This window comes from Cnephaeus nilssonii (assembly GCF_951640355.1).
Source record: "Cnephaeus nilssonii genome assembly, chromosome: 22".
Lineage (NCBI taxonomy): Eukaryota > Metazoa > Chordata > Mammalia > Chiroptera > Vespertilionidae > Cnephaeus > Cnephaeus nilssonii.
Genome location: NC_137093.1, coordinates 26,438,703 through 26,453,708, shown reverse-complemented (window position 1 = coordinate 26,453,708; position 15,006 = coordinate 26,438,703). Strand labels below are relative to the sequence as shown.

General features: G+C 43.0%; 1 protein-coding gene across 5 annotated transcripts in view; it reads left to right on the top strand.

Annotated features, from left to right (window-relative positions):
• Positions 1-14,697, top strand: part of EIF4ENIF1 (eukaryotic translation initiation factor 4E nuclear import factor 1) — a 34,511-nt gene extending 19,814 nt beyond the window's left edge. For 4 of the 5 annotated variants that reach the window (XM_079763347.1, XM_079763349.1, XM_079763350.1 and 1 more), the window contains exons 9-19: positions 100-279; positions 1,005-1,237; positions 3,331-3,402; positions 3,837-4,017; positions 4,728-4,807; positions 5,129-5,274; positions 7,865-7,949; positions 9,363-9,495; positions 10,712-11,053; positions 11,325-11,489; positions 12,289-14,697. In XM_079763347.1, the coding sequence (XP_079619473.1) occupies positions 100-279; positions 1,005-1,237; positions 3,331-3,402; positions 3,837-4,017; positions 4,728-4,807; positions 5,129-5,274; positions 7,865-7,949; positions 9,363-9,495; positions 10,712-11,053; positions 11,325-11,489; positions 12,289-12,530 (1,859 nt within the window). In that variant the 3' untranslated portion in view covers positions 12,531-14,697. The remainder of the gene's footprint in view (positions 1-99; positions 280-1,004; positions 1,238-3,330; positions 3,403-3,836; positions 4,018-4,727; positions 4,808-5,128; positions 5,275-7,864; positions 7,950-9,362; positions 9,496-10,711; positions 11,054-11,324; positions 11,490-12,288) is intronic. The other variant, XM_079763348.1, reaches the window with a different exon arrangement.
• Positions 14,698-15,006: the final 309 nt, after the last annotated feature.

The following is a 15,006-nucleotide window of genomic DNA, read 5'->3' as shown; positions in this document are numbered from 1 at the left end:
GAAAAAGCCTTCAATTTGTGTCCTTTTAATACTATTTGAAGCTGTTTCTGTGCTTTATTGGGGTTAATTAATTATGAATACATTTACTTGCATTATTAGGTCTGGAGCAAGCCATCCTCTCTCCTGGACAGAATTCGGGGAATTATTTTGCTCCTATACCATTGGAAGATCATGCTGAAAATAAAGTGGATATTTTAGAAATGCTACAGAAAGCCAAAGTGGATTTAAAACCTCTTCTTTCCAGCCTTTCTGCAAATAAAGAAAAACTTAGAGAGAGCTGTAAGTGTTTATTAGAGTCTGCTTTAGGTATCTGAAAAAGCTTGAATGCTCAGTCTTAAGGCAGTTAACGCTATTTCATCAAAAGTCAAATATATGGTGGGTTTTGTTGAACATTCTTAAAAAAAAAAAAATTTTTTTTTTTTTAATCCAACGATACCACCTCTTTGAGAACCTGGTAGTCGGTGGGTCCTGGGACCTCTGTTAACTCTTCCCCCCCAGTCCTCCTCACCTGGAGCCCATTTGTAACACTAGCGAATGCTGTCCTCCTGAGCAGCATTTGGCAGCTCCTCACATCTTTGCCCCAAACTGCCATATTCTTGTGAGGTTATAAGCCTTCAACAGGAAACCTCAGTGATACAATAACCATAGTGCTGGCCGCAATCGTACTGGTGTTGGGCTAGCAGGGATTCCTGCCCCTGGTGACAAGTCTCCAGAAGACCATTACAGAGGTCCTCCGACAGGATGCACAGCAGGGTCTTGTCAAGTCTTACAGCTTATGGCCCCCCGTTTCTAGCACCGAAGCATTTTAGGGTTAGTTTATGCCACCTTTTACTCTGTACACAATTATGGCCTTATTTCACCTGAGCAATAATGACTTTAAGTGTCTTCAACCTATTTTTGGTGTCATTCTTTTTTACTTTCACCTTAACCATGATGGTAGCCAAAGAGAATTCCTACCACATATTCCTTTGCTTGACTTAACCTGGACTTTCTCAACTTTTCAGCACATTCAGGGGTTGTACTTTCCGTGGAAGAAGTAGAAGCAGGGCTCAAGGGCTTGAAGGTGGACCAGCAACTGAAGAATTCCACTCCTTTCATGGCAGAACACTTAGAGGAGACCCTGAGTGCTGTTACCAGCAATCGACAGCTCAAAAAAGATGGAGATATGACTGCATTCAACAAGCTAGTGAACACCATGAAGGCAAGTGGGACTTTGCCTTCTCAGCCCAAAGTCAGCGTAAGTATTTGACACAAACTCCAGCCTTTTCTCCTTTTCCCTCTTTCTGTTCCACTTCCCACAATAAATGGATTTTTAAAAAGGTATTCTGAGTAAGTTGGAAATTTTTTTAGTAGTCATTTGGTCCTTCATGCTTTTGTGTGTGCTTTAATTATCGCTGTGCTATTTGTTACTAGAAAAAGCAGGTTTGTGGTTAATCTACATGCATTGTGGGTGACAGTATAAAGATTGAAAGAGTCATACATAACTTTCTTAAGTCATTGCTAAAAAAAAATGGTGATGCATATCTTTTTGAACTCCAAAGCAAGTTTTTTGTTTATTCAGCTACTTGTTAAAGTAACTTACTGTATATTTATAGTCAGATCTTTTCCACACCTTCTAGTTACTTCCAAATACCCGGGCTTACCTGCTTTCTTGATTAGGCCGTTGGCAGTTATATGAAACATTTTGTCAAACAGGACGGATTTTTTTCAAGACAATTGTGTTTTGTTAATTTACTAATAGAAAAAGTTGTGACTCTAAACTTGTAAAACACCTTTAGGCATGAAGTTGGGTTACAAGGTGACTGAATATCAGTAAATGCAGGTGTGTAGTACATACTGGAAGCTTAGAGGGTGGCTCTCAGCCATGTTCTATGTGTCAGTATTGCTCTCCTTGATGAAAGTGATAAAGGAAGCAGGATAAATCTGAAGAATAAAAACAGAGACATTCCATTTGCTGTGTTAGCAAATTTACCAAATTGAGTGTTGCCTCTTGTTTTCTCCTTGTACATTCTTATCTGGGAACTACAAGTTAGCCTGGCAGCAGTAACTGATTCATTGTACCTTGACCATGTGAAGGGAACTGATTTTTGGTGTTTCTCATATGACCAGCAGTTAGCAATAGAGATTCCCACAGAAATGCCATTGTTCTGGCCTTACTGCTAGGACTGTCCGCCTCGGAAAGGTGGCATCTCAGGGAGGTAGACTTCTTCCTGAGTATCTGACCACACCATGCCAGTTTAGGGGAATACTTCTTGTAAACTGCTTTAGAATTATTTCTGCTCAAAGAATTATTAGACACAAGGGCCAGATGAAAAGATTGCAAACTCTTCTGTTCTCCTTCCTGTTACCTTTGTGTCTTGGTGAGTAAGGAAATGGGAACAGGAAAATTCAACAGTTCACCTGATGCTTTTGAGCATTTTGTTTCAGATATGGATACGATTCTAGGGTTTGATAGTAGCACAGTTGACCCTGAGTTGTTAGAAGAACTATTTCAATGTTCTGAAATATATCTGGTTTCACCCAAGGGAAGGAAACTCAAACACCTATTTAAAGGGATGGATGATATAATTCAAGTTGCTAGGCAAAGAGTAACAGAAATTCAACATAACCTAGAAAGAAAGCAACAAGAAAAATAATGTAATAAGCACACCAGGCATTATCCCACAATATTGCTTAATTTGCATGTTGTTGAGTCATGGTCTACATCTAAAAATCAAGTTTTTAATTACTGTGGCTATATGTGATATATACTATTTCTGATCTGCCTATGTCTGTTTAGCTTCAATCATGTTGTTTCCTTCTCCAAACATGTTGGTTCAATCTAAACTCCATTTCAAATTCAATTGTAGGCTCTGTAGAGTAAACCATATAGTATAAAGTTACCTATTTGTTTTTTGTTAGAAGGGATTAAATGACTTTTTAGGATATCTCTTATTAAAATCATCTGCAGTGAGTCCCAATTCCAAAAACAGACAATAAAACATCTGGATACCTTTGGGCTGTATGTCCTGCCCAAGGACACTGCTGTGGGCCTTGGCGTCTCCACCTAGCGGATGCACTAGAGTTACTACAGGGAGGAAAAGACCTTGTCTGAGGAGGGTCTCTGAGTAGACTCTACATGTACATGGGAAGATTCTTTCTGGTCCCAGATATTTGGGACCTATATGATGAGAGAGTGGAACAGGTTGATTTAAGTTCTTTTCTGTGACTTTGACATTATTCTGCTGTTACATGTTGACTCCTGAAGAGTTTTTAAAGCTTTCTTGTGGTCCCCAATTAATCTTTAAGTGTGTCTGAAGGTTAAAACCAGTTTTCCTTTGACTTTTTTAGCGAAACCTTGACAGCCATTTGATGTCCCCTGCTGAGATTCCAGGCCAGCCTCTCCCTAAGAACATCCTGCAGGTACTTACACAAACTTAATCCGAGGCCTCGGAGTCCTGAACAGTAGTCCTCTGAACTGGTTTTTGTAGTGGTCCAGCTTCGGGCCTTAGAGGATGATCCATGTTGCCTGGCAATTGAGGATATGTCACTGCCCTAACATAGTTGTCACTGTTAGTCTCAATGTGGGATGGGGAGGTAGCTAAAAAAAAATGACAAAGCAAGCCCTTGATTTCCAGTTTGCAGGTTTTATCTAACCTGTATTGATAGCACTAACTTACAGCAATGTTGCTAAATGAACTTTCAGAGAAATGTGTCGCATGTACATGTGACAAGTCCTTCAGTGGAGTATGAGGGAGATTCATCATTGGCTTCTGAAAATCAACCCCTAATCCACAGCCTCTGACTAGGAGGGAGAACTAGTTGTGTTCATGAGGATTTGACTTTCTGCCTTCTAGGAACTTCTGGGTCCGCCAGTTCAGAGACCTGCTTCTTCCAACCTTCTGAGCGGCCTTATGGGGAGCTTGGAGCCTACATCTCTACTAGGCCAAAGAGCACCATCTCCTCCCTTGTCACAGGTGTTTCAAACACGAGCAGCCTCAGCAGACTACCTTCGTCCTCGAATACCATCACCAATTGGTAAATACTCGTGTGTAGATGTCCATCCATATGTCCATGTTATAGTTTGTTTTTTTCTTTTGAGATTGATCTAAATTGGATCCAGCTCTTTGGTCTTTTTCCTTATTTCGGGAATTCAATCCAAAAAAGTTAATTTGACTTCCTGGGTTTTTGTTCTTGATAGAGTATGTCAGAGTACTGGCTCTTTACCAGCCTAATGAAGTTGGTACACAATCATTTGTGAGGTCTATGGCTAATTCAGAATATGAAGGGAAGTGCTTCCAGAAGCTATCTTAGCAAAGTGTTGTGCATAATCTCCAGGTGTTCCTACCACCCTGGACTACTTTAGGCCTCCTGCCAGTCATGTCTTGTGAGGGAGTTTTTTGTAATCTTCCCTCCACAATTAGGGAGCTAGAATGAAGAGCTCCCCATGAGGCCACTCAGTGCACTGGTCTCTGCTTTGGTATCAGCTGACTTGGTAATAATGGGCCAAATCACTGGCTAGTGAAGCTCGGAAAGGACAAAGCTGACAGCTTCGTGGGGAAGGTGGGTACAGCAGCAATTCAGGTCATTACGTGCTGATGTCCACAAAGCCCCTGGGGGGGACACAGAAGAGGGACCGCAGCCCAAGAAGTCAGTACTTCTCAAAAGAGCTGGTGTTCAGGAGCAGCATGTCTTGGTGATAATGCCTCTTTGATGGACACTCACTGATACTATAACTTTTCCAACAGGTTTCACACCAGGATCACAGCAGCTACTCGGAGATCCATTCCAAGGCATGCGCAAGCCCATGAGCCCTGTCACGGCCCAGGTCCAGCGGAGCTCTTTCTCAAATGCAATCTATTGCTTGCTTTTTACCTTTATTATTATTTATGGGGAATTAGATTGCTACAATTCTTGGAGGTGCTTTTTAACTCTAATTCAGGCTCAACTATATAATTCAAGTAAAGGCTAAAAAATTGGCGAACAGCTGAAGTCATATTTAAATAGTTAAAATCCTCTTTGGTGGATAGCACGATTTAGGTTGCAGCATTTAATTTCTTTCAGCTGCTGCTTACAGAGGGTGAAGAGAGACCTTTGTATAAAGTTCAGTGACTCCTCATTCTTCTGATCCTCTGCCACTTCTCTTCAGCAGATGAGCCAGCTAGAACTGCAGCAGGCAGCAGCTTTGGAGGGGCTGGCCCTGCCACATGACCTTGCACTGCAGGCAGCAAACTTCTATCAGCCTGGTTTTGGCAAACCACAGGTGGACAGAACCAGAGATGGATTCAGAAACAGGTAAGTTACTAATCCTACCCTTGTGGGGATTTGCAATTTAATTTTCCTCAGATTAGCAAATTAGTTGCCCACAGTGTAGTTGTAAACACTGATACATTGTACAACACATGGTGAGAATGCCATCTCATCCAGATATGCAGTAAAGGGAGTAATGATTGAAATCTACTGCTGGGCATAGGCTTTTCGTATAATTTTTTTTTATATTCTTGATTTAAAGGATTCATCTTTACGAATGTAGCTTCTTACTTGCAGTTATGCTATAAGATGATGGGAAGTAAAACTACCTAGCTTCCTCCCCCATGGCTTCCTTGTTGAGTTTATCAAACCATCTCTTGATGTAGGTTTGTTGATCAGAGCAGTTAAATGATTACTGACTTCACTCTCCTCCTGTCCTTTCTACTAGTTGCAACAAGTAGTAAAATGGAAGGAATCATAAGTTGGGGAGTGGGGAAGTAGCAATCTTGTTTTTATTAGAAAACAAAAAACTGCATTAAGCAAATGTGTAAGGCAAACTCCTTTTAGCCACTCAGAAGCTCTCTGTGTGCCCCGTCCCTTTTATGCTCCCTTAAGTGTCTGGCCTTTAAGGACGGTTTAGTCCTGCCCATACAGTGCTTGGAAATTAACAAGTATTTATGTTTTGATGTGATTCTTAAAATTTGCCATATCTGTGTCTCAGTGTCTTGCTTCAGCTAGTTTTATATGCTGACACTTTCAGAAAACATTGAGACCAATAAGTACCCTGTACCTTTGCCTGAATGCATTCTATCTTTAGTAGCCCTCAGCCTAAACAGAGCTCAGGGCTAGTCTGCTAAGGCTCCGTCATTGGCTCTCTCTCTACAATATCATGTAGTTATCTAATATTCATTGACTTAACTTTCACACACCTTTGCTATAAAACAACTGCGTTTTAAAGCTACAGAAGCTTAGGTTGTTTAAGTATAACTTGCTTGAAACTAGTGTCAGTGGAGCCTTCATGTTTTAGATCAAATGTCACCCTCCCAGGCCTTCCCTGAACACCCTATGTTACGTTGTGCCTCCCAACAGACACGACTTTCTCCTCTTGCTTTATTTATTGTACTTACCACCTTCTAGCATACTATTTTTTAAAATATATCTTTATTGATTTCAGAGAAGAAGGGAGAGATGGAAACATCAGTGATGAGAATCACTGATTGGCTGCCTCCTACACGCCCCCACATGCCCTGACATGGAATTCAACCGTGACCTCCTGGTTCATAGGTCAACACTCAACCACTGAGCCACACCAGCCAGGCTCTAGCATGCTATTTAATTTTTTTTCTGTGTCCCTGCCCAGAGTAACCCCTCTCTACTCTGCAATAAGAATGTAAGGAGGCCAAAGTTTGTTTTGTTTACTACTGTATCCCTAGCACTTACAGTAGTGTCTAGCATATAGTAGGTGCTCAAGTACATTTATCAGAAGGAATCAATCAATTATACCTTATGCAGAATCACCTGATTTCGGGTTTACATCTTAATCACTCAGAATACTATTAATCTGTCTGTCCCCTCATTGTCATGATCAGAGTCTCAGTATGGCAGCAGTAGGGCTTACCTGGAAAGAGGTAAAGCAGTAGAGACTGGAAAGAGGAAAGAAGTCATGGCTTAGGATTCCCATTTGCTTAGGATTCAGAAAACTTCAGAAGCAGGCTGTACGTGGGCTTGTGGTACTGGGTCTGACCAGGCTGAACTGCAGTGGAGCTTCCATTAGCCAGTGAGCTCACATTCATTCTTCTCTCAGCCTATTTATATCTTCAACTGTTTCCATTTTTCTTCCACATTAAGGCAGAATGAGTAGAATGTCTCTAGATAGAATGCAAGTCTGTTCTTTTAAACTTCACTTGGGAGGCCTGGGATCAGCCTTGTGTGTAGACCAGGAGTGGTGGGGAATACTGCATGGAATTAGGTCTTAAAATAGCTGAAACTGTTGGCGCTGCATCTGATTTGAGCCAGTGTCTCACAGAGCATCAGTTCTATGCCAAGCACTGTGCTAGTCAGTGTTGCTCCCTCCCCTCTAGAGCACAGCCTAGACCACAAAATGAAACTGCTCGCTAGCCTACCTTACTGGTATACTCCGAAAATAAACTATACATGAGCTGTGGATAACTCTACATTCTCAAGGCCTTACCATGTCCCTGTACCTGTTCCTTCTACCTAAATCCTTGTTCTCATCTTAGAGCTTCTCATTGGTCACACCCAAGTCAGTGCAGCTCACCAGTGAAGCTTATCTAGTCCCTGCAATAGACGTATCTTATCATTCCTTCTACCCCTCATTTTGCCATGACACCTTGTTGGCACCTACTATCTGAATGCCTTGGTGCATCCTAGCTTAGTAAGCATCTCCCCCACTAGACGAGAGTTCTTGCAAGGCCCGGGACCATGTTTCAGTGAGCTTTTGTCTTCCTTCAGAACTTAGCATGTGGTTTTGCATATTTAGACTTAGCAAATGCTTGGGAAGTTGAATTGGATAAGGGAAATGTTGAAGTCCTAGGCTGATCTTTAGTATTTTGTGGTTTTAGGACTCAGAGTTTAAGCAGCTTGGGGCTTACACTGAAACTTGGTTTGTTCACAGGCAACAGCGAGTGACCAAGTCACCAGCACCCGTGCACAGAGGGAATTCCTCTTCCCCTGCCCCTGCTGCCTCCATCACAAGCATGGTCAGTGACCTTTGCCTTTGTGAATGACTTCTAGGGTTCTAGGTTTCTCCTTGTTTGGTTGTGACTGTGTTGTATCACTGTAACCCGTATGTCCTTGAGTGCCTTCCACAGGAATCATTGGTTTAATAGTCTTTCATACCTGTCTGTCTATTGGGTTTTCCCCTTTCAGTCTGTTGGGGTTTTAGTTTAAACCCTTACATTGGGGAAAGTGTGTTTCAGCAAATAGACAAGTACGGACTGGAGCACACAGATATGTAGTATGTTCAAACAAGTGAACAATTGGAGTGGGGAGGACAGCGCGAAAGGCAGGGGGTGAGGTGGATGGGCTGGTGACCAGGGTCAGGTCATGGGGAGTCCAGTGGTGAGTTCACAAATTCAGATCCAGATCTCTGATACGAATTCAGACTGGGACCGAGGGGTTTGCTTATTTGTGAAGTCAAGTTTAGTTTCACAGCTGACTCATGTGCCAGCATTTTTATATATTTTTTAAGTTTCCTTCCCCACAAATTTTTATCACCTAAAGCTGACAGATGTGGTGAAAACTATTACTCTATGTTCAGGATCCCAAGTAGGTCTTTGTACTAAGCACCTTGAAGGCAGGGTCCAGAAGGAGTTTTTCTGTTCATAATTCATTCCCTGTCTCCTGCCATCACGGATTTGGGTTGGTTAATAAGAAAAGTTGCCTACATGATAAAGTCATCAAAGTAGAAATATGCAGTGAAGAGATAGGAACAAATGACCCCAAATGGTGAGTTCTAGTAGCTGAGGAGAATAGGAAGATAATTTTGAATGTTCTAGTAGTATAGCAAGTCCTTGAATTAGTTTTGTTCAAGGTCATTTGGTTATAATGTTGATGAGATGCTGTAGATATAACTCTTTTTATCAACTAGCCTATAGTAAAATTGGTTTCATTATATGTCATTTAGCTCAAAGTCACAGAGCCTGTCAATAATGTTAAGTGAGAAAAAACAAATAATAATGTTAAGTGAGGACTTGCTGTATAGAGAAATTTAGGCTCTGAGGTTGTCTCTGAAATGTCCTTTCCTGGTTGGAAGCGTTATTGCTGCTGGGTATACTTCTGGCCATGTTCTCCCCCTCTTCCAAGCTAATGCCCTGGCAGGGGAAGTAGCTGCATAGGCAGGTCCCCATCATCAAGTTAAAGCTTTTTGCTTTAACTTCCTTTATGTACAACGAAGTCTAGGTTTTGATGAAAGTGAGTTGTGAGGGAAGATGCACTGGGCCACCATCTATTTGCCCCATCCTGTGTCTTTACCTCTAGTAGCTAGAGACCACAACATTGGCTTTCACATGTCGCCAATAAGGGGTCTTCAACTTGCTTAGTTTGTCCAGTTAATCTTGGCTTGAGTAGCAAAAGGTATTTAGAGAAGTGCTAATACTAATTGTTCTCTGCAGCTTTCTCCTTCCTTCACCCCTACCTCAGTGATTCGTAAGATGTACGAGAGCAAAGAGAAAAGCAAGGAGGAGCCAGCATCTGGAAAAGCAGTTCTTGGTGACAATAAAGAAGACACTCAGAAGGCCAGTGAAGGTACTGCAGAGCTGTTGAGGGTGTACTGCCCAAGATAGTATGTGAGAGGGAGCATGAATTTGAGTGCTCACCAGCATGGTCTGGTTCCTGCAAAGCGCTAAACAAGATCCCTGACTGCTCTAGACCACATTTCTGTGTTTGACATTGAGAAGGTTGGACCAGCTCATAGTCACTTAGCCGCTTGAAAACTCTGACCAATCTAAGTATTAGACAGGAAGGGACGAGCTTTAGGTTTGGACTCTTATTTAGGTTCAAAGTTGAATTATTAGTACATCTATTTGGCAAATTGATATAGTTCAGCCAGTTTTACTTCTGAAAGGTTCTCTCCAGTCTATAGAGACAGTGCCCAACAAACTGCAATGAGTGAAGCATATAGGACGTGCACAAAGCCTTTGTTGAGAGGCTTCTTTTAGGAATTGCACAGTTGAGATTGTTAAAGACATGGTGAAACAGTCTGATGTGAGGTTTACACAGGCCTCAAATATTAGTATGAGCTTTTTGCCTGTGAGGAAGTTTGGGGTGGGGGGGAGGAAATCCTGTCGGTCTTGCTTAAAAAGGCAGTTAAGATTCCTTCACCGGGTTCTCATTGCTTTTTGAACTTTCTGTTATGATAGATTTGCATAATTTTATTTGATTTTTTCCTTAGGCTTTCAAAAAGCATGTTAATCCCAAGCAGCTGACTAGGATAGGACGAGCTCCCTCACAGATACAGACCACAGCCATATGGGCGAGCAAGGTGCCCAGCTGAGTTACATCACCAGACATGATATGCCAGGCTCACTTGCCCAATAGCTACTCCTGGGTTGAGAGGGTTTTAAGAATAAAAACAGGGGCTTAAGAGTTATGTTGTTTTTAACTTTAGAGCCTTTGGGTTTTTAAAGTGCAGCAAAGATAAACTCTGTTCCAACAAAGTGTTGAAGACTGGAAAACTTGGTGTCTACTCCCAGCTCTGTCCCTAACTATACTATGGCCTTTACTACTATGGCCTTGACTGGGCCTGTTCATAAGGCAAATTGATGTTCCCTAATTATGCAATCCTCTAAATTTGTTGAGGGGAGTCAAATAAGGATTGTGAGTTTTCTAAGAAATGAGATTCTCCCACCCCACCCCCACCCCCCAAAAAAAAGAGAGAGAAAAGATATTTACTGGATCATTGGGAGGATAAAGTGTTTGGGAGTTTGCCAACACCAAAAATATTCTGTCTGGATCCCTACAGAGAATCTCTTGTCATCCAACTCTGTGCCCAATGCTGATCGAGACTATTCTACCACAAATCCCAAACTGTCAACATTGCAGCGGTCTTCATGTTCCACCCCACTGTCCCAGACCAACCGTTACACCAAAGAACAAGATTATCGACCTAAAGCAACCGGGAGAAAAACACCCACCTTGGCACCCCCAGTTCCAGGAACACCTTTTCTCCGTCCTGTCCACCAAGTTCCCCTTGTCCCCCATGTCCCAATTGTTCGACCTGCTCACCAGCTTCACCCAGGGTTGGTCCAAAGGATGCTGGCCCAGGGAATACATCCACAACATCTTCCAAGTTTGCTACAAGCTGGTGAGTTTCTGACCTGGCATGACAATAGTTGCTAGAACTAATAAAGTGCTGTGCTGTGGGAGGTTTTCATCCCTAGAAAGATGTTACTAGATTTTTCCATCTAACTGGTGGGCAGTGTGTCCAATCCAGTCCACCCATTACCCCATTAAACGATTAGGAACCTAGCTTAAGCATTTTTCACTCAATAAACTTTCAGATCAATAACACTGTACAGTCAAGCTTGAAAACTTCCAGGTAGATTAACTTCTCACCAATTTCTTCTATCTAACAGGTGTGCTTCCTCCTGGGATGGATCTGGCTCATTTACAGGGAATATCTAGCCCAATCCTGGGTCAACCCTTTTACCCTTTACCTGCTGCTAATCACCCTCTCCTAAACCCTCGTCCTGGGACACCTCTGCATCTTGCAATGATGCAACAGCAGCTACAGCGTTCAGGTAGGTTCAGGAATGGGCTAGGTGAGCTGGGTGTGGCTAAATAGGCTTTAAACTTTTGGACCAGTTCCCAGTGAGGGGGATGAATTGACATAGACAATTCATTCTTTAACTTATCCTTCAAGACTGGGATAAGGGTATAACCAGAGACTAGGATGATGTAAACCAACCTCTACAGGAGTTGGAATTCCTGTTCCTGTAAAACAAGAGAGCCAACTGGGCTCTGGCGTTTTTTTGTCCTTTGCCTCTTAGAAGAGGAGGCTGAAAATCCTTCCAACAGAGGTTCAGCATAGGGACTGCCCAGAGCAGATGCCCTCTCACCAGCTAATGTTAGTGCTTCTGTGATGTGGCTGCTTGCTGTGGGACATAGTAGTCAGGTCATCTACTAGAGTGTCTTCTGAATAGCTCAGCTTTCCAAGGTCTATCTTCTGGCATTTTGCAAAGGAATTTCCTAGAATAAATCATCAGGTAAAGAATTCTGTTTGGAGTTTTATGGATAAAGTTGAGTGAGGCAAGACCTGATACAGTACTTTACCCATCATGTTCTAACTCTTCCTTTTTTTTTTTCTTCTTTTAATGTATTTCTTTATTGATTTCAGAGAGGGAGGAAAGAGAAACATCAATGATGAGAGAGAATCATTGATCAGCTGCCTCCTGTATGCCTCCTACTGGGGATCGAGCCCGCAACCCAGGCATGTGCCCTTGGCCAGAATCAAACCTGGGACCCTTCAGTCCGCAGGCTGATGCTCTCTCCACTGAGCCAAGCCGGCTAGGGCATAACTCTTCCTTCTTATTCCCACAGTTCTTCATCCTCCAGGCTCTGGTTCCCAGGCAGCAGCTGTCAGTGTTCAGGCGACCCCACAGAATGTGCCCAGCCGGTCAGGCCTGCCCCACATGCACTCCCCACTGGAGCACCGCCCCAGCCAGAGGAGCAGCTCCCCAGTGGGCCTTGCCAAATGGTTTGGCTCTGATGTGCTACAGCAGCCCCTGCCCTCCATGCCCGCCAAAGTCATCAGTGTGGATGAATTAGAATATCGACAGTGAGCAAGGCAGGCAGGCTCACCTAACCCTGGACCTATGGTGGCACCCTGGTCAGGACTCTGCTTGGTTTACAGGCTTTTACTTTGGAGCACACTGTGCAAAGCTGTTTAGGAGGCCTAGGCATCTGGTGTGGTCTGCATGATGGAAGCCTACGTGGTCCGAATACAGGATGCACAGTGTTGTCAATGCCGGAAATAGTCTTTCTTTTTTTGTAAGATATGTGAATGAAGTGTTGGTGTCTTCACCAAGAGGTGGCACCTAAGGGTTCTGAGGAAATAAATGTATAGACCCTTATGTACAGACCTGTGTATAAATAATTTTTGTATATACATATAGGATAGCTTTTTTGAACTTATACAGCTGTACATAAAAGTAGCTGATATTAGTTAAGCCTGTGTCTAGTTTGTATTTCTTTCACTTGTACATTTGGGACTTTCTCTTTTGGTTGATTAAAGTTGCATATGCTGTGAATGAAGTGAATGGCATTATTGTGTTTATTTTCTCCGGAACCCCTTCCTCCTTGTTTCCAACCAGCTGACCTATCAGGATCAATAGGTTCCTCATGGGAAATTAATCTGGTTTTAAGTTTTCTTTAAAACCTATGGCACTGTCCTAGCTGGTTTGTCTCTGGATAGAGTGTCGGATGATTCCAATCAAGGGCAAGTACCTTGGTTGCAGGTTCAATCCCCGTGCAGGAGACAGCAGACCAATGATTCTCTCATCATTGATGTTTCTATCTCTCCTTCTCCCTTCCTCTCTGAAATCAATAAAAATACATATATTTTTTAAAATGGACCAGTGATATCAAGGCTTATATCCTACAAAGTGACTGGGATACCAGGCCTGAGGGGCTTATCTTCTGAGTCGAAAGACAGTGCTCACACAAACTCCAGAAAGACTTGGAGGGAAACAACTGTCACCAAGAAAACAAAAGAAACAAGCACTAAAGAAGCCTGAGTATGTGTATAATCCCACGTCTCCGTCCCTCACAAACTGCTTCTAAAAATTCTTGCCAATTTCCCATTTATCCAAGCAATCCCTTCAAAGTTCCTATTCCCAGCCCAAAACCTCTGATGATACCCTTAGTAGACTCTCAAGTAGTCCTGACCACACGCACTCCTCCTAATGTAATCTCCCACTGCCATACGTAACACATGATGTATACACACAGCCTGCTCTGATCACACTGGCTGCCTCGCTTGCAATGTTCTGCCTCCATGCCTTCAACCAGGTTATGTGGTTGAGGCCCGGACTGCCATGGGGGTTCAAGCAGAAAGGCTGGGCTATAGGGAAGGGGACACTTAGTGGCCAACCTGGCAGCAGGGTTCAGCTAAACATTCAGCCCAACACTGACAGCCATGCTGTGACTAGGGCAGGCAGGGAGCCCAGGAAAAGCACAGGAACCAGTGACAAGAGCCAACATTCGGCAGACACTGTGCTAAGCATTTTACAAGCACCACATCCCTTAATACTAACCATCTCCTCTTTAGTAAGTGCTATTACTATCCCCATGTTATATGAGGAAACTAAGGCTTATTGAGATTAAGTAATTTGAGCAAGGTTCCACAGCTAATTAGAAGTTAACCTGCAATTCAAACTCCGATGTGCCTGATCAGAGTATTACTCAATGACCACACATCATCTCCCAAATGGGCTAGCCTTGCGAAGAATAAGCTATTCACTTACATCAAATACATCAAGTCTTTCGGCACATCTAGGAAAGACCACTTGAAAGGACTAAAGGCCACAGCCAGTTGGAAGGGTTTCCCATGATTAAACATCAAATTAAGATGTTGCAGCCCAGCTGGTGTGGCTCAGTGGTTGAGTGTCAACCTATGAACCAGGCGGTAACAGTTCAGTTCCCAGTCAGGGCACATGCCAAGGTTGCAGGCTCAATCCCTGGTGTGGGGCATGCAGGAGGCAACCAATTAATGTGTTTCTCTCACATCAATATCTGTGTCTTTCCCTCTCTAAAAATCAATGGAAAAATATCTTCGGGTGAGGATTAAAAAAAAAAAGTTGCAGTCAGCTCTGACTGGTTGTTCAGTGGTTAGAGCATTGGCCCTGTCGACCAAAAGGCCATGATTCAATTCCCAGTCAAGGGTACATACCTCAGTTGCAGGTTCGATCCCTGGTCCCAGTCAGGGCTTGTCCCAGTCAGGGATCATGCAGGAGGCAACCAGTCAAAGTGTCTCTCTCACATCAATGTTGCTCTCACTCTTGCTCCCTCTCTCTGTCCCTCCCAGCTCCCTACCACTCTCTAAAGATCAATGGAGAAAATGTCCTCAGGTGAGGATTAAAAAAAAAAAAGTTGCAGTCACATTTTTATACAGTTCACACTCAAGACCAAGTTCCCAAGTAACCCCTTATCCAGCTGCCTCCCTGTACGTACCCATCCATATTTAGTCCATCGCAAAACAAATTCTGACAATGACACATGACCTGCACATAGCCAGCTGGCCGTCAGGTCCTTTATGCA